Source organism: Electrophorus electricus, chromosome 11, assembly GCF_013358815.1.
Source record: "Electrophorus electricus isolate fEleEle1 chromosome 11, fEleEle1.pri, whole genome shotgun sequence".
In the NCBI taxonomy this organism is placed as follows: domain Eukaryota; kingdom Metazoa; phylum Chordata; class Actinopteri; order Gymnotiformes; family Gymnotidae; genus Electrophorus; species Electrophorus electricus.
Genome location: NC_049545.1, coordinates 11,122,501 through 11,145,495, shown reverse-complemented (window position 1 = coordinate 11,145,495; position 22,995 = coordinate 11,122,501). Strand labels below are relative to the sequence as shown.

Here is a 22,995-nt window from a genome sequence, read left to right as displayed (position 1 = left end):
AACGCATGACATCGTCATTTCCCTATCTGACCCTTTGTGTCTCTCACTCTCTCACATTACCAGAGGGGTTATTTGATCAGTTGTAGACTTTAACCATTTAGAACCATGTAGAATCTGCAGAAATAATTTGCTGGCCAAATCAATAGTGCAAAAGGGGACATGTTTATTTAGGGAGATTCTTAGCAGTTGGAGTTCATCCAATTTACACAGCAGTAGATGAGTAAATGTTAAAAAGGAGTCTGTGGAAATGACTAGCTCTGGTTTATGCTTCTGGGTGAACTTGCCAGTGAACAAAACAAAGTGTTAAAATCAGAAAAGAAACACGTATGAAGTCCACAGATTGTATTTGTTAAAGATGTTTGGATGTAAATTTATCTGTTGGCTTCAGTCTTCTGGAGAAATATGCGAGTGGATGTATTCCAGAATTTTTCCTAACTCTTCATGTTTCGAAAGGGAGGGTGTTGCACATGGTGTAGAATCAGTTGAAAAAGAGAAAATGAGTAGATAGATCAACTTCGCCACTACAGCTTATATTTTCTCTTTATTTTATCTCTTTATATTATCACTGAACTAACATAAATTTAGGCAATTTTTTTAAAATTAATAAATGTGCACAAATTTATGTTTTAGGAGTACTATAGGACTTAAGAGCACCGATTTTATAATAAAACCAAATAATTTAGCTGAAGGAGAAGACAGCTATGGTATTTGACCGGCCATCGACTTCTCATTTGGATGGATTTATGATGGTTCGAATGCTGTTTGAAAAAAGGAAATGTGTGTTACTTAAATACACAAGTTTTTTATAACCAGAAACATTTGAAAGTAGCAGAATAATGGAGAAAGTACCAGCCGCCAGTTTTCATGAGCTGAACAGCGTGGTTGACCTGATCCAGACTCATAGTGTGTGTCACAAACTCGTCCAGCATTATACGCCCAGCCATGTAGTCCAGCACTAGCTTTGGGACAGAATCCTTACTCTTAAAGCCTGCAATAAATATACACAGACATTCACATATTAACTAATAAGATTCATCAGAGTAAAACCCTTTGATTCCTTGTAAATTAATTTTGCCTTTGACCATTTACCCCCAAAAAGGGATCCCTTCCAGGTCTTTCCAGAAATTAGTTGAATTGGCCGAGCAGAGAAGTCCTGAACATCAGTCCAACCAACCAGCACACTCACTCCCCAGCCTTTAACACAGGACTCCAGCGCACTCCTCTACAAATAAATGCTCATATATATGAAATACTGACACACATAGGCACTTTAATCAGAACTTACACATATGGAAAATGTTCAATATACAAACCCACATTAACGCTGCTTACCATAACAGCCCCATTGCCCACGCACTCCATTGAGAAGTCTACCCCCCATTGGTCATTTCTGCCAGAACCTCACTGATGGGCTTTTTGTGCGATTTCGGGTTTACAAAGTCCGTGGCTCCAAAGATCTTGGCCTTTTCAAACTTCTGTTCATTTATGTCACAGCAATGATCCTGGAAGCGCCAGCATTTTTGCAGCCCATGACAGCGGCAAGGCCCACTGCACCCAGCCCGAACACTGCACACACAGACCCTGGCTCCACCTGCATGCACAATAAAGACCTATTTTTGCAGCAGCACACCCAAGCCATTAGTCTCATAGTCAACACTGTTTACACATGATGGGTTGGGCTCTACCAATGTGTACAGTACATTTTCCACCCCTTAGTCCCACTGAGATTTACTGCATATTAATCTTTAACTGTGGAATTGCACATACCTTGGCAGTGTTGATAGCGGCTCCGTAGCCGGTTGAGATGCCACAACCAAGCAGGCATACGCGTTCAAGTGGGGCATCATCGTGGATCTTCGCCACGGCAACCTGGTTCAGGACGGTATAACTCCGAAAAGGTGCTGGTGCCCATGAACTGCAGGATGGGCTGACCACGACACGAGAAGCGTGTGGTGGTGTCTGACATCTGAGCATACCGATCGCTAGACCTGTAAATTTTCATTCTGCATTTATAAACCTCCCGTTACAGCCTGTTTGCCTTGTCGTTTAGGGTATTTCCATATTTATGACCAATTATGTAAGTTTCTTACCAACTCTGATCACACAAGTTAGTCTTTGGGCACTTGCAAAACCTGCACTCTCTACACTGAGAGAGGAAAAGGGGAATGACTTTATCACCTGCAACGCATCAACAAACAGAGAGACACTCTCAGTATCCTCCATAGGGCAAATCAATGCAATCTTAAAGAAAATGGAGCAGGACTGGTGAGTGACCGAGAGTTTGTTAAATGTGCTGGCTATTTTCACCTGGTTTGAACTCGGTTACCCCAGGCCCAACACTCTCCACCACACCTGCACCCTCATGGCCCAGGACAGCAGGGAAACCCTCCTTGTTCTTCCCCTCAAACAGGTGGTAGAGGTCGGTGTGACACACACCTGTAGCTATCACCTAGAGCCCAGGGCACAGTCACATATCAGCATCCAGATTCCCACCCAGAGCCTGAAGATCAGTTTGACTGAGCTTGTTTTTGAATCGATACTTTAATCTTACAATATTTGTTTTGTGCTGTAAATCTTTTGGAAGCCTGTTAGTTATGTCTCACTGATTTGGCATGTTTTCATAGAAGAAGGAACTTGTTCTCTGCTATGTTGAGTTGCAGATTTGGCACTGTGGTCTGAACAGTCAAGAAATACACAGGAGATGTTTAACCTTGATTCGTATTTCATTTGCTTGGGGTGGAGCCACTTCGATCTCTTCTATCACCATTGGAACATTGGGCTCCCAGGCAACAGCAGCCTGACATTTAATTACCTAAAGCATACAAACACACAGAGTCTAAGACAGATTATCTGTGATAAAAATTCTGCTTCTCATACCAGTAGTGCAGTATGTGTGAGTTCTGTATATTCACTTATCTATGGCTATACAGGGAGCTTTTCAAACCATCTGTTTTTCTGACTGGAACACTGATTCTTATGTAGACAGTAGAGCTGAATTTAAAACCACAGTAAAATATTAAAAATAAAATGCAGGTGTAACTGTAATAACATCATTATGTAACAATAAAGCAACCTGCAAGATCCTATACTGAATAATGAAAAGCAGTTACCTCAGATCAAATGATATCTGCTGCAATTGCATTCTAAACACCGTCAGAATGTGCATTACAGCTTTGTTAAACTGTACATGGAGCATCAAAACGTTGATTGTTGACATTATTGTTTGTTATTGGTGAATGCCAACAAAATTTGAAAAAGGGAAAGAGCAGATATTGAAGACTAGTGAGGTCTTCTAAAAGAAAGCAGGACAGAAGATACATACCTTTCCTACAGTAGCCATGGCTTTGTGCAGTCAGTTGGAAAGAGGGAGCACAAAATGTTTGGCACTGATTTATATCCCAACACCAACGTCTCAGTAAGGAAGTAAGGCCTCCCTCTCTCTTTAGGGAGGGACTATAGTACAGTAAACAGATTCACTGATAAAGAAAAAAACAGCAAGTACCACAATTATACATTACATTTTAATTGACTGCAAAGCATACATGCCCCATTTGAACGCGTATGCCTTGTTTCTTTGTCTATTTAAACAGACAGTGTTTGTATTGTGTTGGTTATTGTTAGTCTGCTACTGTATGTCAATACACGCATGTAGTCTTTGTTAAATGTTATTGTAGTCTGTGTTTACTTCTATGTTTACGTGATGTCTGTCGGTAATGTTGTGTGTGAGTGCCACTGTTATTCGTATGTTGTGTTAAAAAATGTATCACATTATCGACGGAGTCTGTGTGTCCTGCACCATGCCCTTCGGCACTCAGGCCAGCTGAATCGTTACACCATAGAATCCTGCTCTTGCTTGGAGAATTGGTTGCTTTAGATGCAGTTTGTGTGTCAAAGCAAGGGTGTACTTATGCAGTCAATTATTTATTGTTTTTATTTGTAAATAGTTTAGAAAAACAAGAAGTGTGTATTATCCACTTTGATGTTATGGTGTACTTTGTGTTATCAAGTGGCCAAAAAAATCCCCAGATATATACAAAAAAATCCAAGGAGAGTGAACACTTTAGTCACTTTGTATACTATAATATGCACAGTATGTTTGGGTAGAAGGAATAAGGGTTGCATGTCCCACTAAGCATTATGTTCTGGAACAGCCACAGTCTGAACATTTTGCATATACCAGTGCCGGTCCTGAGATGTTTTGTGTTTGTGTGTAGAGAATAAAGCTGTGGGGGTGATGAAGCCTGGTCATGTCTTCACTATTGAACCTATGATCTGTGAAGGTAAGAGCCTCATCAAACCTAAATAAAACCCCATCAACTAACACATGCCTCATGGGCATGCTGATTGGTAAGGGGGGGTGGGGTGGGGGAACCAACAGGCTATTTCAGGCTATTCCAGGCTCTACCCAACCATTAGAGATTGTGCTATGCTAGCTGTCAAAGTCTCTGACACACGTTAACATTCAAGTTCTCCGCTAAATGATTCAGCTAAATGATACAAAATGCTAAAGTAGATGTTCATTTTGGCAAGATGGGGCTGACTTGGACTTATTCCACAAAAGGACAGACCTGTAAGCTATCTGACGTTTGCTGCAAGTGTGCATCGCTTGTGTTCGAAATTAGTTATCACATCTTTTTTTTTAAGGATATGGCTGGCAAAGCTGAATCACTCAAACAAGCAACCTACAGAAAACACTAGTATTTATATGACTGTGTTCATCTTAAAGTGACCGTGTAAATGTGCTATGGACTCAGCAAATAAATTTAGGGACAGGGCCCACACTGTTTATTCAGCCTGCTAGATTTATGCAACCTATAATGTGACTGATTAAATGTAATTTGGTGTTATTTAAATATAGTACGCATAGTTGTTCACCTAATCCAAATCCAGCATGAAAAAGGTTGAGAGTTGCAAGGTGGAGTTTGTAGTTTATGGGCTCTGGTTGGCCACACAGATCACTTGGAGCACATGAGTGAACAAGGGCCTGTCTTAGACTCATGGACAAGTATAGTAGCCCAGCTTTTGTAAACTTTAGCAAACAAGGTGACCTGGGATATATCAAGCTTAAAGCACAGGACAGAGCAGTGTTTACTAAATAACCAAGTGCCAATAAAGATACATTTATATCTGGCTGTAAATGTTTTCTGCAATGGCTAAAACCAAAGAAGCAATGTATTTAGATAAAAGGAGCTTACAATTGTATATGTCTGAGCACTTGATAGAAGTTGACCTGCTGGTTCGTCTGTCTTCACACAGCCTTAACCTTCCCTCCTGGTTGTAGTTTGTGTGTGTGTGTGTGTGTGCTGTGCGCTAATGTAAAACTCCACTATATCATATCTGATCAGTCATTAAAGTCACTAGTCTAAAAACTTTTTTTAACCTTTTTGTGTAGGTGGCTGGCAGGATGAAACATGGCCTGATGGTTGGACAGCAGTTACTCGAGATGGTAAACGCTCTGCCCAGTTTGAACACACACTCTTGGTAACCGATGCAGGTTGTGACATCCTCACACGTCGCCTTGAAGACAATGGCCGCGCTCACTTCCTGTCTCAGATGTAGAGTGGTCGGTGAGAACAACATGGCCTTCCTCCAGTGGAGGACAAATCCACTCCACCCGTGTCACTGATCAGCCAATCTCAGTTCAGTTCCCTGTTGGGCAAGAGACTGGCTGAGTGATTATGGTAACGGAGTGTTTAATTGGGCGACGAGCCGTGATTTGTTTATTTACGAGTATGTCGTCTGAACAGTCATGTGGCTCAACTTGGATATGACCAGACCGGAAGGCAGTGACCTTTGACCTGCTTGCAGTACCGTCCTGCTCTGGCTGCTTGGGAGTGTGTGTGGGTGTTGGGGATGGGGGTGGGGGGGGGTGAATGTGGGTGTGTGTGGGTAGCCTGGAATACCCATATGTTTCTGATTTGTTTGTGTGCTTTGTTGGTTAAGTGGGCATTGTGGGAGTTTAGAACATTGTGTGTGCTGGTTATGGCCAGGTGATTATGGATGGTGAGCATACGTGAAAGTGTCATTCCAAATGATACCAAACAGAACAAAACCTTTCTGTAGTTCTTTTTTCTTTCATTGTTTATCCTGAGAAAAATCTCTGACCACAGCCTCCTGTTAAGAGTGCCTCACAACATTATTACATTAAAACAATGACTTTTGTGAAGTTTTACCAGCGTGCATCAGACTCTTTCATGACATATTTGTATGTAATCACATGTAGGAAAACATTTATGTTGAGGTCTTGTGACCATATAAAGACCAAACAGTTGCAGAAGGTTCTCCCATTGGTTGAATCTTTCTCTGTTGGAAAGGTACAATTTGTCATTGACTTATGCATTGCCAGGTACAGAGCTGTTCAGCAGGGTTGATTTAACAGTGGGAGGTTTGGGTCATTGGTGCTCTGTCTGTCTGAAACACAGATCAATTTCAGTGGTCTGCATCCACGCTGAATTAAAGCATATTTTCCTTGTGAATGGTCTCTGTGTGTTTTCTAGACAACTTTATAAACCTGTGTGGTTGAGATTTGTCTAATATAGCAGAGATTCATACAAACCCTAGACTACCAACAGAGAACATAAAGTAGATGAGCAAGAAGAGCCTTAATCTGATGCTTTTAGAAAAAACGCATGACATCGTCATTTCCCTATCTGACCCTTTGTGTCTCTCACTCTCTCACATTACCAGAGGGGTTATTTGATCAGTTGTAGACTTTAACCATTTAGAACCATGTAGAATCTGCAGAAATAATTTGCTGGCCAAATCAATAGTGCAAAAGGGGACATGTTTATTTAGGGAGATTCTTAGCAGTTGGAGTTCATCCAATTTACACAGCAGTAGATGAGTAAATGTTAAAAAGGAGTCTGTGGAAATGACTAGCTCTGGTTTATGCTTCTGGGTGAACTTGCCAGTGAACAAAACAAAGTGTTAAAATCAGAAAAGAAACACGTATGAAGTCCACAGATTGTATTTGTTAAAGATGTTTGGATGTAAATTTATCTGTTGGCTTCAGTCTTCTGGAGAAATATGCGAGTGGATGTATTCCAGAATTTCCTAACTCTTCATGTTGCGAAAGGGAGGGTGTTGCACATGGTGTAGAATCATTTGAAAAAGAGGAAATGAGTAGATGGATCAACTTCACCACTATATCTCATATTTTCTCTTTATTTTCAAGTCCATGAAGAGTTAGTTCAACATTCTATTATTCTTTGACATGCTAAAAGTTTACATAAAAGCATAAATGTGTATTCTAGATGTCTGTGTATGTGCCCTATAATTGAACTAGAACATTAGTTATAGAAACTAATTCACACATACAGTTCACAAATTTAAAGTTTCAAATTCTATGCAGATGAAATTTCACTGAGCTAGCAAAAATTCAGGCAAATGTTTGAATTATTGCATGTTATTTTTAATAAATTCAGGGAAATTAGGATTGGGTAATTGTTCTGGCATGGTGGTGCCCTTGATTTTCTCCATTCCATTCTCCCTCTTAACTTCAGCTGTATCACCATGACCTTTATGACCTTGGGGAACTGTTCCAGTACACTAATTTCTCCTCCTTTCGTTGGTGTCATCCATTTGTCATGCAAATCCTCTAATCACATTCATAATTCTTTAGGGGTTTCACCTTCCTTTACCATGTTGGCTCTGAAGTGCCATCTGTTGATCTTGTACTTTTACAGTACCACTTTGACTTGGTCATAATTCCAATTCCTCCGTATCCATGGTGACATAGGCCACCCTTGCTTTAGCCATGAGTAGGGTTACTAGGTGCAGTGTCCAGTCCTCCCCTGGCCACCTACAGGCTTGAGCAATTCACTCAAAAGTGTCAAGTAATGCTCAATGTCCACATTGCCTCAGAGAGCAGTAACATCTTGGGGCTGGCCCACCCCTTATAAGGCGATAATTGCGCCTTTTAAGGGGTGGAGCTGGAGGAGGTGGAGGAGGTGGGGGAGGAGGGATAGATGGTTGTGATGTTGGCAGAGCTGTTTCTGGCTGTATTGATGTCTCCATGTACAATTTTAGTGGGGGGGACCCAAACATGCAAATCACTGGACAAAGACAAAATGACATACAAAGATCTTCTTTGCACTATCACAGAGACACATGGTGGAGTCATATTTGGAAAAGAGAAAGTGTGGATGTATGATCATCACCAGTATAGCTTAAATTTTCTCTTTTTATTACCAAGTTAGACCCACAGTGAGTTAGCCAAGGTCAACGTTATTATGAAGGTAAGGAGACAATACTGTAATATTTAAATAAGATTGGAAGCTGAAGTATCTTTGCATTTGCATTTTATTCTCTCACATGCTAAGTTTACATAGGAGCATAAATGTGTCTTTTAGTATTAGGGAAGCTTCTTCTAATATTTGCGTAATAGTTTAACTAGAACATTAGTTATACAATTCACAAATACAATACAGTTCACAAATTGTCGGTTATAAACTTAAAATTCTATGCAGATGACATTTCTCAGAGCTAGCATAAATTCAGGCAAATTCATGAATTCTTGCATGTGTATGATTTTATGTTTTTATGAGTACTATAGGATTTCAGAGCCCCAATTACATAAAAAAATGTAGCAGAATGGGAAGACAGCTATGGTATTTGACCGGCCATCGACTTCTCATTTGGATAGATTTATGATGGTTCGAATGCTGTTTGAAAAAAGGAAATGTGTGTTACTTAAATACACAAGTTTTTTATAAACAAAAACATTTGAAAGTAGCAGAATAATGGAGAAAGTACCAGCCGCCAGTTTTCATGAGCTGAACAGCGTCGTTGACCTGATCCAGACTCATAGTGTGTGTCACAAACTCGTCCAGCATTATACGTCCAGCCATGTAGTCCAGCACTAGCTTTGGGACAGAATCCTTACTCTTAAAGCCTGCAATAAATATACACAGACATTCACATATTAACTAATAAGATTCATCAGAGTAAAACCCTTTGATTCCTTGTAAATTAATTTTGCCTTTGACCATTTACCCCCAAAAAGGGATCCCTTCCAGGTCTTTCCAGAAATTAGTTGAATTGGCCGAGCAGAGAAGTCCTGAACATCAGTCCAACCAACCAGCACACTCACTCCCCAGCCTTTAACACAGGACTCCAGCGCACTCCTCTACAAATAAATGCTCATATATATGAAATACTGACACACATAGGCACTTTAATCAGAACTTACACATATGGAAAATGTTCAATATACAAACCCACATTAACGCTGCTTACCATAACAGCCCCATTGCCCACGCACTCCATTGAGAAGTCTACCCCCCCATTGGTCATTTCTGCCAGAACCTCACTGATGGGCTTTTTGTGCGATTTCGGGTTTACAAAGTCCGTGGCTCCAAAGATCTTGGCCTTTTCAAACTTCTGTTCATTTATGTCCACAGCAATGATCCTGGAAGCGCCAGCATTTTTGCAGCCCATGACAGCGGCAAGGCCCACTGCACCCAGCCCGAACACTGCACACACAGACCCTGGCTCCACCTGCATGCACAATAAAGACCTATTTTTGCAGCAGCACACCCAAGCCATTAGTCTCATAGTCAACACTGTTTACACATGATGGGTTGGGCTCTACCAATGTGTACAGTACATTTTCCACCCCTTAGTCCCACTGAGATTTACTGCATATTAATCTTTAACTGTGGAATTGCACATACCTTGGCAGTGTTGATAGCGGCTCCGTAGCCGGTTGAGATGCCACAACCAAGCAGGCATACGCGTTCAAGTGGGGCATCATCGTGGATCTTCGCCACGGCAACCTGGTTCAGGACGGTATACTCCGAAAAGGTGCTGGTGCCCATGAACTGCAGGATGGGCTGACCACGACACGAGAAGCGTGTGGTGGTGTCTGACATCTGAGCATACCGATCGCTAGACCTGTAAATTTTCATTCTGCATTTATAAACCTCCCGTTACAGCCTGTTTGCCTTGTCGTTTAGGGTATTTCCATATTTATGACCAATTATGTAAGTTTCTTACCAACTCTGATCACACAAGTTAGTCTTTGGGCACTTGCAAAACCTGCACTCTCTACACTGAGAGAGGAAAAGGGGGAATGACTTTATCACCTGCAACGCATCAACAAACAGAGAGACACTCTCAGTATCCTCCATAGGCAAATCAATGCAATCTTAAAGAAAATGGAGCAGGACTGGTGAGTGACCGAGAGTTTGTTAAATGTGCTGGCTATTTTCACCTGGTTTGAACTCGGTTACCCCAGGCCCCAACACTCTCCACCACACCTGCACCCTCATGGCCCAGGACAGCAGGGAAACCCTCCTTGTTCTTCCCCTCAAACAGGTGGTAGAGGTCGGTGTGACACACACCTGTAGCTATCACCTAGAGCCCAGGGCACAGTCACATATCAGCATCCAGATTCCCACCCAGAGCCTGAAGATCAGTTTGACTGAGCTTGTTTTTGAATCGATACTTTAATCTTACAATATTTGTTTGTGCTGTAAATCTTTTGGAAGCCTGTTAGTTATGTCTCACTGATTTGGCATGTTTTCATAGAAGAAGGAACTTGTTCTCTGCTATGTTGAGTTGCAGATTTGGCACTGTGGTCTGAACAGTCAAGAAATACACAGGAGATGTTTAACCTTGATTCGTATTTCATTTGCTTGGGGTGGAGCCACTTCGATCTCTTCTATCACCATTGGAACATTGGGCTCCCAGGCAACAGCAGCCTGACATTTAATTACCTAAAGCATACAAACACACAGAGTCTAAGACAGATTATCTGTGAATAAAAATTCTGCTTCTCATACCAGTAGTGCAGTATGTGTGAGTTCTGTATATTCACTTATCTATGGCTATACAGGGAGCTTTTCAAACCATCTGTTTTTCTGACTGGAACACTGATTCTTATGTAGACAGTAGAGCTGAATTTAAAACCACAGTAAAATATTAAAAATAAAATGCAGGTGTAACTGTAATAACATCATTATGTAACAATAAAGCAACCTGCAAGATCCTATACTGAATAATGAAAAGCAGTTACCTCAGATCAAATGATATCTGCTGCAATTGCATTCTAAACACCGTCAGAATGTGCATTACAGCTTTGTTAAACTGTACATGGAGCATCAAAACGTTGATTGTTGACATTATTGTTTGTTATTGGTGAATGCCAACAAAATTTGAAAAAGGGAAAGAGCAGATATTGAAGACTAGTGAGCTCTTCTAAAAGAAAGCAGGACAAAAGATACATACCTTTCCTACAGTAGCCATGGCTTTGTGCAGTCAGTTGGAAAGAGGGAGCACAAAATGTTTGGCACTGATTTATATCCCAACACCAACGTCTCAGTAAGGAAGTAAGGCCTCCCTCTCTCCCTCTTTAGGGAGGGACTATAGTACAGTAAACAGATTCACTGATAAAGAAAAAAACAGCAAGTACCACAATTATACATTACATTTTAATTGACTGCAAAGCATACATAAGAGTATAATTAAGGCCAGCTGCCAGTAAACATAAAGTAGCCTATGAAGCTGTCAGGGTACTCCGGCCTCCCAGCAGGAGGGACACGCCCACTCTCTCTCTCTCTCTCTCTCTCTCTCTCTCTCTCTCTCTCTCTCTCTCTCTCTCTCTCTCTCTCTCTCTCTCTCTCTCACACACACACACACACACACACACACACAAACCGCACCCCAGCACTGTTCCATGTTTTGCCCTCTTGTGTTTTCCCTTTATAAGCCCAGAGGTACCTGTTGTCAGCGCTGCACAGTGCCAGTCTCTTATTTCTATAGAGCTTTCGCCAGTGCCCGATCCACAAACACTCTCCGCTGCTGCGTTTATTAGCGTCTTTTTTCCACGCTCCAGATTAGCGGTTATGGATAATAAAGACTCTTCTGAACTCCACTCCCCTCTCGCTCCCTCTGTGCCACTTCTGTCACAGGAGCAAATGGACCTGCAGTCAGCAATCACAAAGAGGACTTATCGCACATGAGTCATGACAACCAGAAAGGAGCTGTGTACATTTTCCCCAAGATGAACACTTGCCTCAGCATGAATTGGAATTAATGCAGCATTACCTTACTTACTACCTTACTACCTTAATGCAGCATTTTTGCCATTGTGATAACCTGCAGAATGTATTCTGTTCTGATAGGTCTATTTTTTTTTATAACATGCCATTTTAGCTAAACAATTTGTTTTCTTTTCATGTTCCTGTGTTTGCTGAATATTGAAAGTTAGGCTGCTAGAAATTTAAATAAACAGATTAGCTAAGAGCTGCATGTTTTAGGATATGTAGGGTTTGGGGTTATGCAATCTCTAGGTAACTGCCTGAACTTAGCAGTAAATGTGTCTGTGTATGTACAGACTGGAAATTCAGTCAGGAGTATAGAGTATAGTGAGAGGTACCAGACACAGTAACTATAGAGACACAGCTGATTTTTGTATTGCTATGTATTTCAAGGGTGTTTTTTAAAAGTTATTAAGGCCAGAGCATATGAATTAGAGAAGCTTCTTCATAGCACACATAGCAAAGGTTTGAAACTTTGACCAAAGCAGAAGATTTCTGTGCAGTGATTCTAATCAAATGAATATGTTTTATATTAGGACTACACCTGGTATTGGAGTTTTAAAAACATTTAGGGTGTTTTCAGCTCTCTACTACACATTTTAGACTTTTTACAGGTTATAGTTCGAAAACCTATCCTTATCAAATGTAGTTTTAAAACTTTATTTTAAAACATAATTCAGATTCCTTTTTGTTGTTGTTTCTGTTGTTTCTTGGGAGATCACATTTTTACTTTCTGAAATGTTTCACTCACTTGCACACATAAAGACACACTGAGTCATCACAGTGTGTGTTAAATGGTATAGTTCATGGCCTCCACTAGAATCTGCTGGAGGCAGAGGAGGAGAGGCTGAAGAGCATAAAGACTGTGCCCTGGAGAAATACAAATACTTGTTCTCCCATAACTCACACGATCGCTTTCACTACACCTCCAACTTTTGCTGGATACCACAACTGAGAAACAAAGAGGCAAACAGATTCATTCACTTTCTGTTATTCAGCTGTCACAGTTTACTGCAGTTTAATATTATGGCAAATCAATTCATTTCTCTCTGTCTCTGCCTCCAGATTTCCAGATGTTCATCTAGGGCCTGCAATAGCCCTTAGTCCAGGCTCTGCCCTCTTAGTGACCTACTGGTTAGTTGCTGTATTCCCTCTGCATCTTTTTCTGTCTTAGCCTGTAGCCATTGGCCGCTCAGAGGCTTCTGCTGGTGACAGTGAGCGAGTGCACACCCGCTGGGCTATTTCTAAGATGTTTTGCCTTTGTACAGTGCTACAGACCTGTTGAGTTTTAAGTCTCAAGCTCTCCACGATGCTGCCCATATCTTGACTGGACATAAGCTCCTGGGTGGAGCTACAGCTTAACTCCATCTCTTTCTTCTGCTGCTGCTCTAAAATGTTTACTCCAGTCTCTGCATGCTCTGATTTGCACCTCAAATATGAGACCTACACAGAAAGAAACACTTGAACGAGGGACTTGGATCATTTCGACATAGCAAAGTAAAAATAGCATATATGCATTACATAATACGCATAGACACATGCACAAACCTGTCCAAATCTTGTTGTTCAGCTCTTCATGAAGCTGTGGAACCTAAGAACCAGTGGAATATGTGTACATGTCCTGGTGATCACTTGTGCGGGTATGTGACAGAATGAAGGTGCAGTGCAGACAAGGACAGTTTAGCACATGACCTTTCCCTTCTGCAGCATCCATGAATACCTTACAACCGCAATGGCTTATTACTGAATCTGCAAGTATTAGTGCGTATGATCCAACATGTTCATAGGGGCATTAAAAGTACCTCATCATCTTGTCCGCCTCTGTATTTGTCGTCTTAGCACTGCGTGTGTCAATATAAAGAGGTCACAAAGTTAGCACAGTCAACACATGCTTTTCTGAACAATATATTAAAGCCCTTGCAGTTCTCATGGGTTTTCGTCCACCAGCGCTGTAAAAATACAGTGCTGAACTGATGACTGTGTTGTAGCTTGTTCTAGGTGTGGCCACAGGAAAGTGGAAGAAAGGACTAGTTTACCTCATCGTTGAAGTGATTAGTGAAATAGCAGATGGTCAACATCACTACTAGTGAATTTGCTCACCAAAGCTTGGCATTAAGATTGGTTATGCTGTGGAGCTCTTGCCTTGCTGAGAGGTGGATCTGCTCACATTTGGCTGCCTTGAGCTACTGTCCTGACCATTTCTATCAGACGATCTGGCATGGAGCGCTGCTCTCTCAGCAAACTTGTTAGCGAGGTGGCTGACAATGCTCAAATACTCACATTAGCGAGCAGGGGTGGCTGTAGCCTGCAGGGGGTGTGTGGTGTTTTCATGTGTATGTTGTTTGTGTTTATAGTGCATGTGTTTGTGTATCCCTTCTTTACATAGGCAGATCTCCTGTACTCTCCAGTTATGCTGAGTGCTTGAGATGGTTTCATGTAGCTCCCTCTGACTTTTATGGCACACCTACAGCTCTGCCTCCAGATGATATAATGCATCCAGGAGCCTACCCTGCTCTGGCCACTGACCTTCACCGGGAAACTGGTCACCCTGCCGCACACACTTATGTTCATAGTTCTATAGAAACACTATTCACATGTCTCCAAAGGTAAGGCAAACATTAGGCTTTTTATATATATGAAAATGTAGAATAAATGAAAAAAGAAAAATTGGTTGAAATACAGTGAAGTTGTGCAGTGTAGCTATGTGATGAAGCTAACCTGCTCTAACCTGATGATCTGGCTGGTCTAAGTGCCAGTATGTTACAAGATTACACATTCATTCATTAGCCCCTATCAATAGCCACTGCCACTGCCAAGCCAGTATGTTAAATAAGTGACATTTAAGCTCTTTATGGCAATTCTAACATATCAGATGTTCCAAAAGTAGTGAGTGACATTCCAAAAGTAGATGGCTGGCTCTTCAGATTCTTAGCTAGTTTTCCATTATCTGTAATTACTCCAGTCATGATCTGTTAATTTGCACATGCATCTACACAACAGAACTTTAATCAAGAAATATCTTTCTTATTTAGATTCTCTGCCACTTGCATGGTCATTAATATATACATTCAAATGAAACACAATTTTCTTTAAAACTTATAGAATTTTTTATTTAGATAATATTAAGTACATTTCAATTATGGATAGAGATTTACAATATTTTAAAAACTACTAGCTTTAAAATGAATTGTCCCAGTTTCCCAAAACAGTGATAGAAAATATAGCATGATTTCTTAAATGAGTATCTAAATTATGGAAAAAGGTGTGATAACTAAGGCATAACTAAACAGCCTTAAACTGCAAACTATGCACAGAAAATTATTTTAGTGAATGACAATGATGGCAAAACACTGTGATATGGCCATAGCAATACCAGTCTTCCCTTCTGTGATCACATTTACAGATAATCATCCAAAAAAAAAAAGTCTAATTTAGATAAATATAGTGTATTGTTCATATCAACATTTCAGGACTTCCTCTTCAGAATTAAAGCATTTAAAGAACATAATTTAGTTGGGTATTGCCTCTTTACAAAAAAGGTATCAATTGTATCAATACATTTGAAGGATACATTTTTGCACTAATTTGCATTAACAAGCCAGATAACTATGTGAATACATTATTAGTATGCAATAAATATGAATTTGTATAGATAAAATGTTTCTTAGCATGACAGAGACAGAGATCACGGTAATTGTAATGCAGTTATCAGAGATGCAAATTGATATTGCACAGATTCCCAGTCTCATGTAATAATAGCTGCATTTTGGTTAATTCACTAATCATGAGTGTACATAAAATCAGATATATCCATTATCCCCAATATAAGCTCATGCAGTAGGTCCATGCAGAACTATGGCAATTCAAACAATAATGATGGACCCTATAAGGACCCTATTATATATCTATTTACCCTGTTCCCATGCCTATATCCAGCCATGAACTTTTAAGTGAAGATCATCTTCTGTTTATGTTTTCTGAACATAGTGGTCAGGGAAAAGATTGCCCTCTAGTGCACTTGTATGAAGAACGCAAGAATGACTAATGCAGAATCGAAATGGTATACCCAGCAATCTCTCCAGAATTCCTCTTAAAAAAACTGATATGCTAAGTATCATTTTGTTTGAATAAGGTAAATTGCATCATTCCTATTATTTCTTTTAAAGTCTTTTTAAAAAATCTTTAATATTCATGGTAGTCATGAATATGCATTTACAATTCAGTATGAATTTATATTAAAAGGGCATGCATATCAAAAACACCTCAATTAGGGCATACATAGCATAAATTAATCTTTTGCTACTGTGGTACTGTATGATTCCATAATCCTGCTCTGCTTCATCATCAAAGACATACATCATTTACTAGAATCCCATCGTTTGTTGCTCCTTAAAGCCATTTTTAATCCCTCACCCCCCCCCCCCCCCCCCCCCCCCAATTTTCTGCATTATAAATGATACACAGGCTCCAAATATTCATCCAGCAAAAACATCTGCAAGGCACTGTACATGCATGCAGTTATCTGAGACTGGCAAAGGACAGAGACCCAAAAACCACCGTAAATGATCTGTGTTAGACAGGCACAAAAAAGAAAGAATCTCCATCTGCCTCTCCCTCCATCTTTTGCCCTGAGGTTGGCACTTGTTAGTCAGTTCTCCCCGATGTCTTTGCTGCCACTGTCTTTACTTCTGGATGTAGATGATGACAATGCACAGAGTTCCCACGAGACCCAGGGCCTGGATGCCGAGGAACCAAAGGAGCACCCAGAAGAGCAAGACCACCACAGGCTCCACAATCTTCTCCCCAAAGTAGAGCTGCCCAAAGCCTATGCTTCGCAAACACTTGTTCAGCTCTCCAAACAGGGTGCCCAACCTCTCGCAGTCATCCACTAGTACTGCCTCTTGGGTAGGAGAGTCAGGCTCAGTGCTGGGTGTTCCTGGGGGTCGAGCCCTTGCCCTGAGGTCATTCTGAGGAGGAAGAAGTGTACTCAGTTAAATGATTAAATGAGTCCTATATCATGATTTGTTCCAATTTAGAAGGCATGCCTCCATACAAGGACAGCTGCTGCTCTGTAAGCAGAAAATCAAAATGGGTGACTGTACAGACTCTGAAAAGAATATCATTTTGTAAATGACATTGTCTGGTCTATGCAAATATATGTGTGGTCTTGATCTTCTGTCTTTGTGGGAACCAAAAATCCCCAAATCAATGGTGAAATTCCTAAACATGCAGGTTGTCGACAGAGTGTTGTTCTTTGGTAGCCTCAGATGAAGCTAAGATTGTTTACGATCAAGACCAACTTTAGAGTTAATCTTATGTTAGGACAAAGTAAGTGTTAGGGTTTGGCTTTAGTGATGGAGGATGAACAATAGGTACTTATACACATATACTCCACAACGTGTATATGTGTATGATCAATGTTTTGTACTGTTATATGAAGGATACTATCTGTCTATTTGATCTTATGTACATGTCTCACCATGAAGCAACTGAAGAACTGCACAGTGATAGAATGAGGTTTTTTTTTTAATCCATTTAACGGTTATCAAATTAGACTTGATTTAGGCTAAGAAGCCTACAAGTACATATCGAATTATAACAAGGCAAATTTTAACATGATAACAAGGCAAATTTGAATAGGCTTATTTCCATACAGACACAGTGATAGTTAGGCTGTATGACAAACTCTTAAAGTTCTGTCTAGAAGCACCAATCATAACAAAAGATATTCAGTACGCCAAATGTGTTTATTTTAAGCGTGATGTTTGTCTATGAGTCTTTGATTTCCCAGATAACCCAGCCATTAGGCTAAGGGCCAGCCCACACATTTCTCAATGATCAGAATACAGTACAACGAACTCGCTTACCTGTTCAGGCGCCCGCGCTGCATACTCATAGGGATACCTGCTTCGACTCCCTACCTCGCGCTGTATCATCGCTGCGTCATTAACTGCCGGCAGTTCACTAGACATGTTTCGCTAAACGCCAAAACCAGTTGAAGCGTCAGCCAAGATTGAATATGTGAACCGTGTTTGAAATGCTTCCGGTATAATCTGTCAAACACGGGACTCGGTGACGTCAAAATCGCGAGTGAATAAAAGCTTCATTCGCCATACCAAAACCCACATAAATATCAGAACTATATAATGCATTATTATTGCTATTATCGATTACTATTTTAGGTGTATTTTTATTCTATATTATATTTCTACAATGTCTGTTTAGCTATGTGCTGCAAATGTTGCCCTACAAATTCATAACCGCTTTAATTCTTACAATCAGCCTAAGCAGAAGAGGATAAGGCCAAACAATAGTATCTTATAGGTATTTATTTTTAATTAAATTGGTGTGAGCTGAATATTTACATTAGTGCTGATGATCCGTCAGCCTGAGGTTGTGTTGGACTCTCATCCAGTCCTACATGTATTTTCAGATGCTTTCTCCAATGAGATTGAATGTTCCACATGAGGCCTGTGCACAAGTCATGTAAAATGGCGACTGCGGAGCCGGTGAGTCAATGCATTACCCTAATATTTTTATTTTCCGTGTACTGTTCAACAATCAGAAGTCGATCTTCCAACAGGAATAAATGTATAGATGGGTTTAGCTCATAATGACAACGTAACGTAACCTACACTCACACTTTATTAAACTTAATCGAGTTGTTTGAATGGGATAGCTTAAAGTCTCACAACGTTAACTTCGAGCTATCTAACAAGTTAGGCTGAGACTAGTTGTCTTGTTTTGAGACTCACCGTAACTTGGCTAACTAGCTAGCTAATTTAAGTAAGATTAGATATTTCAGATGTGTGCAATAACCTTGGCCACTTATGCAGACATTTTTAACATTTAAGTTTTTTGTTGTTGTTGTCGTATGCTACCCCTCATGGCGTTGTCAATAGTTAGCAAGAGAGTAAAATCATAGCTAGTTAGCAAGCTAGCCCTTCCTGTTCATTATTGCTAGGCAGAATTTGCCATCACATTGTAGCTCAGAATCTGAGTTAATTTAGCTTGCGTTATCATGAAAACAGTATATTGACAGTGGTAAAAGCGGGCTGACAGCTGCGGTTAACATATGCTCGAGTAACTTCGCTTGCCACATCTGCACCTATACAGTGCGCCCTCAGTAAGGTTTTCCATTAGTATAGTTGGCTACCGTAGTACAGCCGATGGCGAGCAAGTTACCGATTTAAAAAACAATGTTAAAATAATGCTTTTCACGGTCTTGGCGTGAAATGAAACACCACCACGAGGCCCTGTTGGACATTCCTCTTGCTTGGTTTTTGTTCCAGCTGTTGTGTTTTATAGGTAGCAGAGATAAAGACATGTTTCAAGGCATGATTAATTTCAACACAAATGACCAAACAGATCGAGGCCCCTTCAAATGTTAGAAATGGATGTATATTGTAATAATGAGTGTTTTTGTATCAGCCATTTATTGCTGATATTCCTGTCCTCCAGGAAATAATTTCAAATCCATCTAAGAGTGAAGAAGAGAACTCAGAGGAAAGCCAAGAGATTGTCAGCCCTGAGTGCTACATCAAACATCCGCTACAAAACAGGTAGATCACCAGTCCTGTATAGTATCTTCTGTTCATATTAGCACTTTGAATTTAACACATTATTTATATTTTTTTGTTGCTTGTTTTTGTTTTTTGGCAGGCATGTAATGTATTAGGTGTAAATAATTTTTAAAATCTTTCGGATCCCATTTGTCATTGCAAAGGATGTATTTCTGCTCTGCAAATCTTCAACAGATGGTCTTTATGGTTCTTCAAAAATGACAAGAGCAAAACATGGCAAGCAAACCTGCGGCTGATTTCCAAGGTTGACACGGTAGAGGATTTTTGGGCGTAAGTCTATCTGTATGCTTTATGCAATACCAGAGGATAATTTACAGGACAGCGACATCTTACTTTCAGATTGACAGATCGTTTGCCTTTCTAGGCTTTACAATCACATTCAGCTGTCCAGTAATTTGATGTCGGGCTGTGACTACTCACTGTTCAAGGTGAGTTCTGGTTTAAAGCTTTAAATATCTCTCCATAGAACAGAAGTGAGGCCAATGAAATATGTCTTTGTGGTGATACACTATAAGTTCAGCCTCTAGCTTTAAACCACATAGCTGGGGCAGTGATGTCAGTGTGGTCCACGTGTGTTTGTGGTAGGATGGGATCGAGCCCATGTGGGAGGACGAGAGGAATAAGAAAGGAGGCCGCTGGCTCATCACCCTCAACAAGCAGCAGAGGAAACTTGACCTGGACCGTTTTTGGCTGGAAACGGTGGGTGTCCCAGTGGGTCTGCTCCTTCATTTTGCTCACACACTCACAGCCGCTTGCAGCTTCAAGCCTGCTGTAATTTTTCTCTGTGTGGTCGCAGCTCCTATGCCTCATAGGAGAGGCTTTCGATGACTACAGCGATGATGTGTGCGGTGCTGTAGTCAATGTACGAACAAAAGGGGATAAAATTGCAGTCTGGACAACTGACTATGAGAACAGAGAAGCCATAACACACATAGGGTAAGGTGGATACACACGAACACATTTTGGGGGAGGAAACACTTAAGTTGTAAGTACTGTATAAAAAACAGGCATATCTTTGTGTGTGTGTGTGTGTGTGTGTGTGTGTGTGTGTGTGTGTGTGAGAATTTGTGGATGCGTGCATCTGTTTGTGTATACCTGGTTGCTTCCACAGGAGGGTGTATAAGGAGAGATTAGGCATCCCTATGAAGATGACAATTGGCTATCAGTCTCATGCCGACACAGCCACTAAAAGTGGCTCTACTACAAAGAACAAGTTTGTGGCCTGAGGTTCTGAGCCTGGTTTTTCTCACACACTTTCTTTCACTCTCCTCACTCTCCCTTCCTTTCTGTCTCACTATCTGATGCTTTTTGATTCTCTTTTTTTGGGGGGTGGGGGTGGGGGGGTGTTGAGCAGATCCTACCCTAAACCAAAGCTACATATTAACAGATTTGGGCTCAAAATACCATCAACCCCCAACTACTAATAGTTCAGAGCCCTGGTAGGAATCCCTATCTTCCACATTTCAGGTAGCACAGGCCTATAGGCTATACAAGTCCCAAAGTATGTCAATGGGAACTATGTCAGCATGTAACACACTACAAACGTTCAAGCAAATTAAATCCACCCGAGCAAAAACCATTCAGGTGTGATGATCTGAATCAGACGTCCCAACATAACAATGCAGGTTCACAAAATATGACTTAAATCAGCTCAGATATCCATCGTTATACAGGACTTGTTTGTAAGATATTCTTTTTAAAACAAATCTGTGTTGAATTATTTAAAGGCAAAGGAAAGAAAATGCCTGTGTGCTCTTATCTGGCAGCCTTGCTGCCTTAGTGCCTATTGAGCATAAACATGTTAATTTATTCAGATTTATCTTAACATTTCATTTTGGTTGGTCAAGGCCACTGAGTGCATGTAATCAAGCAAATCTTCATAAGACTGCCTTATTTCTTTCAGCATTAACATTATTAAATTTGGGGTTTTGCAATTCAGTAAAGTGTTTTTTATATTTTGAATTATTTGATGCAAATGAGTTTTACATTCCTTGTTATAATGGTAGAATGCAGGACTTTAGTGATGCTGTAATGAACAGTTTTGTTCTTGTTTGAATGAAGTTGAGTTTAACTTCATTCAGCCTAGACACATCTTATCACTAGGTCCTTAAATAGGTTTATGTGGATTGAAATTATTTCTCTTAAAAATGGCAAAAATATGTTCATAAATGTTTAATCCTGTTGTGTTGCATGAACACAAATTAGTTATATGACATGTATTAAAAAAGACATTGGAGTGTTTCATATGTGCTTATTCATTTGTGGTTAAGCTGCTTGTTGCTGTGAGATGAATGATTAGTTATGGGTTCAACAGCAGAATAGAGGAGTCTCCCAAATTATCTTTCAAAACCACAGTGTTAACTGTGGCACTGAATTCCCTTAAACATTGAATTTGATTTTCATGTCAACGGATGAGCTTTAAAAACAAAATTATTAGACAGTTACTTAAAAATAGATGCAAACTGGGTGGTTTCCATTTTAAAAAAAAGCTGGTTTGGAGTTTGAGGCTGACATTTGTGTTCTCAATAATCAGTATGTAACATTGATTGAGTCTGATTGATCACTAACAGTGGATCTAAAATGCTGTTTAATTTTGCTCCTGCAAATATAGTTTTAGGGGGAACATGCAGGTCTAAGCTAGCAGCACAAGAAGCAATCCAGATCTAGACTGCTTACTAGTTCAGACTCACTCAGGCGATGTGTCTACTGCAACAGTTCATTGCTCATGACTGTACATTTGTTAGAATGTCTGGAGGAAAAAAAAAAAATCTAACGTTGTACTCTCCTATTTATAACTTGGCCTCACTGCTATACTGAAGACTGAATATGGAAGTCTTGGAGCCACTGGAATATTTACTGAGCTAATTGTTTGTTTCACAGATTGTTTAAGAGAGAAAAAAGGGGGGAAGGGTGGGGGACAAAAGAACATGATGTCACATAAGATTTTTAAATTAGCCCAGTAAATGTATATCAAGAATGAATTCATAGTAATTAATCTTCACTCAGCCAATTTAAATACTGATATAGAGTTGAACAGTGTCTTGGGCATGCTGCCAATGCCTATGAACACACTGCTACTCTCCAAGTTTGATAAAGCCCCTATAAGATGGATCTGTCACTACAACAGTACTGCATCTTGTTGGTAGCTGTGTCTAAATATGACACTAGCTGCAGAGACTTTAGGTTGTGTTGAATAACAGGTGTGCACAGGTTACAAGTAATTGCATCCTAGAAAATATGTCTAGTTATGCACATGTATGTCTCATCTCAGCACAAGACATAATACTTATGACTTTACACCTCATTCCACCTGCCATGTCTCCTGTAGTGGAGTTCGGTTTGGGTCAGCTCAGTTTAATAACTCAGGACAC

At 40.3% G+C, this 22,995-nt stretch overlaps 4 protein-coding genes and 1 long non-coding RNA gene across 5 annotated transcripts; 2 read left to right on the top strand and 3 right to left on the bottom strand.

The window, feature by feature from the left end:
- Positions 1-152: 152 nt before the first annotated feature.
- LOC113589678 (alcohol dehydrogenase 1-like) lies at positions 153-3,428 on the bottom strand. The gene is given in 12 exon segments (XM_027029442.2): positions 153-758; positions 850-988; positions 1,090-1,222; positions 1,333-1,373; positions 1,376-1,492; positions 1,495-1,591; positions 1,768-1,887; positions 1,889-1,988; positions 2,091-2,178; positions 2,308-2,449; positions 2,711-2,812; positions 3,323-3,428. Coding segments are annotated over 12 exon segments (1,128 nt in total). The 5' UTR covers positions 3,341-3,428; the 3' UTR covers positions 153-727.
- Positions 3,429-4,198: 770 nt separating this feature from the next.
- Positions 4,199-5,590, top strand: LOC113589679. Its single transcript, XR_003412012.2, has 2 exons — positions 4,199-4,280; positions 5,393-5,590. It is a non-coding gene; the product is annotated as an uncharacterized LOC113589679 (long non-coding RNA).
- A 2,693-nt stretch (positions 5,591-8,283) lies between these two features.
- Positions 8,284-11,335, bottom strand: LOC113589673 (alcohol dehydrogenase 1-like). Its single transcript, XM_027029436.2, is given in 11 exon segments — positions 8,284-8,663; positions 8,755-8,893; positions 8,995-9,127; positions 9,238-9,498; positions 9,675-9,894; positions 9,997-10,070; positions 10,072-10,085; positions 10,214-10,241; positions 10,243-10,356; positions 10,617-10,718; positions 11,230-11,335. Coding segments are annotated over 11 exon segments (1,134 nt in total). The 5' UTR covers positions 11,248-11,335; the 3' UTR covers positions 8,284-8,632.
- Positions 11,336-16,703: 5,368 nt separating this feature from the next.
- fam241a (family with sequence similarity 241 member A) lies at positions 16,704-18,074 on the bottom strand. Its single transcript, XM_027029438.1, has 2 exons — positions 17,909-18,074; positions 16,704-17,008 (listed from the first exon to the last, which is right to left on the bottom strand). Exons 1-2 carry the CDS (start codon positions 18,011-18,013, stop codon positions 16,724-16,726), a joined length of 390 nt encoding a protein of 129 aa, XP_026885239.1. The 5' UTR covers positions 18,014-18,074; the 3' UTR covers positions 16,704-16,723.
- A 91-nt stretch (positions 18,075-18,165) lies between these two features.
- eif4eb (eukaryotic translation initiation factor 4eb) lies at positions 18,166-21,868 on the top strand. Its single transcript, XM_027029437.2, has 8 exons — positions 18,166-18,365; positions 18,475-18,550; positions 19,503-19,603; positions 19,799-19,894; positions 19,989-20,052; positions 20,210-20,323; positions 20,421-20,560; positions 20,736-21,868. The coding sequence occupies exons 2-8, from the start codon at positions 18,497-18,499 to the stop codon at positions 20,848-20,850; spliced, it is 684 nt and encodes a 227-aa protein (XP_026885238.1). The 5' UTR covers positions 18,166-18,365; positions 18,475-18,496; the 3' UTR covers positions 20,851-21,868.
- The last annotated feature ends 1,127 nt before the right edge of the window (positions 21,869-22,995 follow it).

Coding starts and splice junctions, on each gene's coding strand:
- fam241a (XM_027029438.1), bottom strand. CDS start 18,013: ATGTCTAGTGAACTGCCGGCAGTTAATGACGCAGCGATGATACAGCGC. Junction 17,009..17,908: donor CAGCGCGGGCGCCTGAACAG/GTAAGCGAGTTC, acceptor CTTCCTCCTCAG/AATGACCTCAGGGCAAGGGC.
- eif4eb (XM_027029437.2), top strand. CDS start 18,497: ATGTTCCACATGAGGCCTGTGCACAAGTCATGTAAAATGGCGACTGCG. Junction 19,604..19,798: donor AAACATCCGCTACAAAACAG/GTAGATCACCAG, acceptor AATCTTCAACAG/ATGGTCTTTATGGTTCTTCA. Junction 20,324..20,420: donor ACCGTTTTTGGCTGGAAACG/GTGGGTGTCCCA, acceptor GTGTGGTCGCAG/CTCCTATGCCTCATAGGAGA.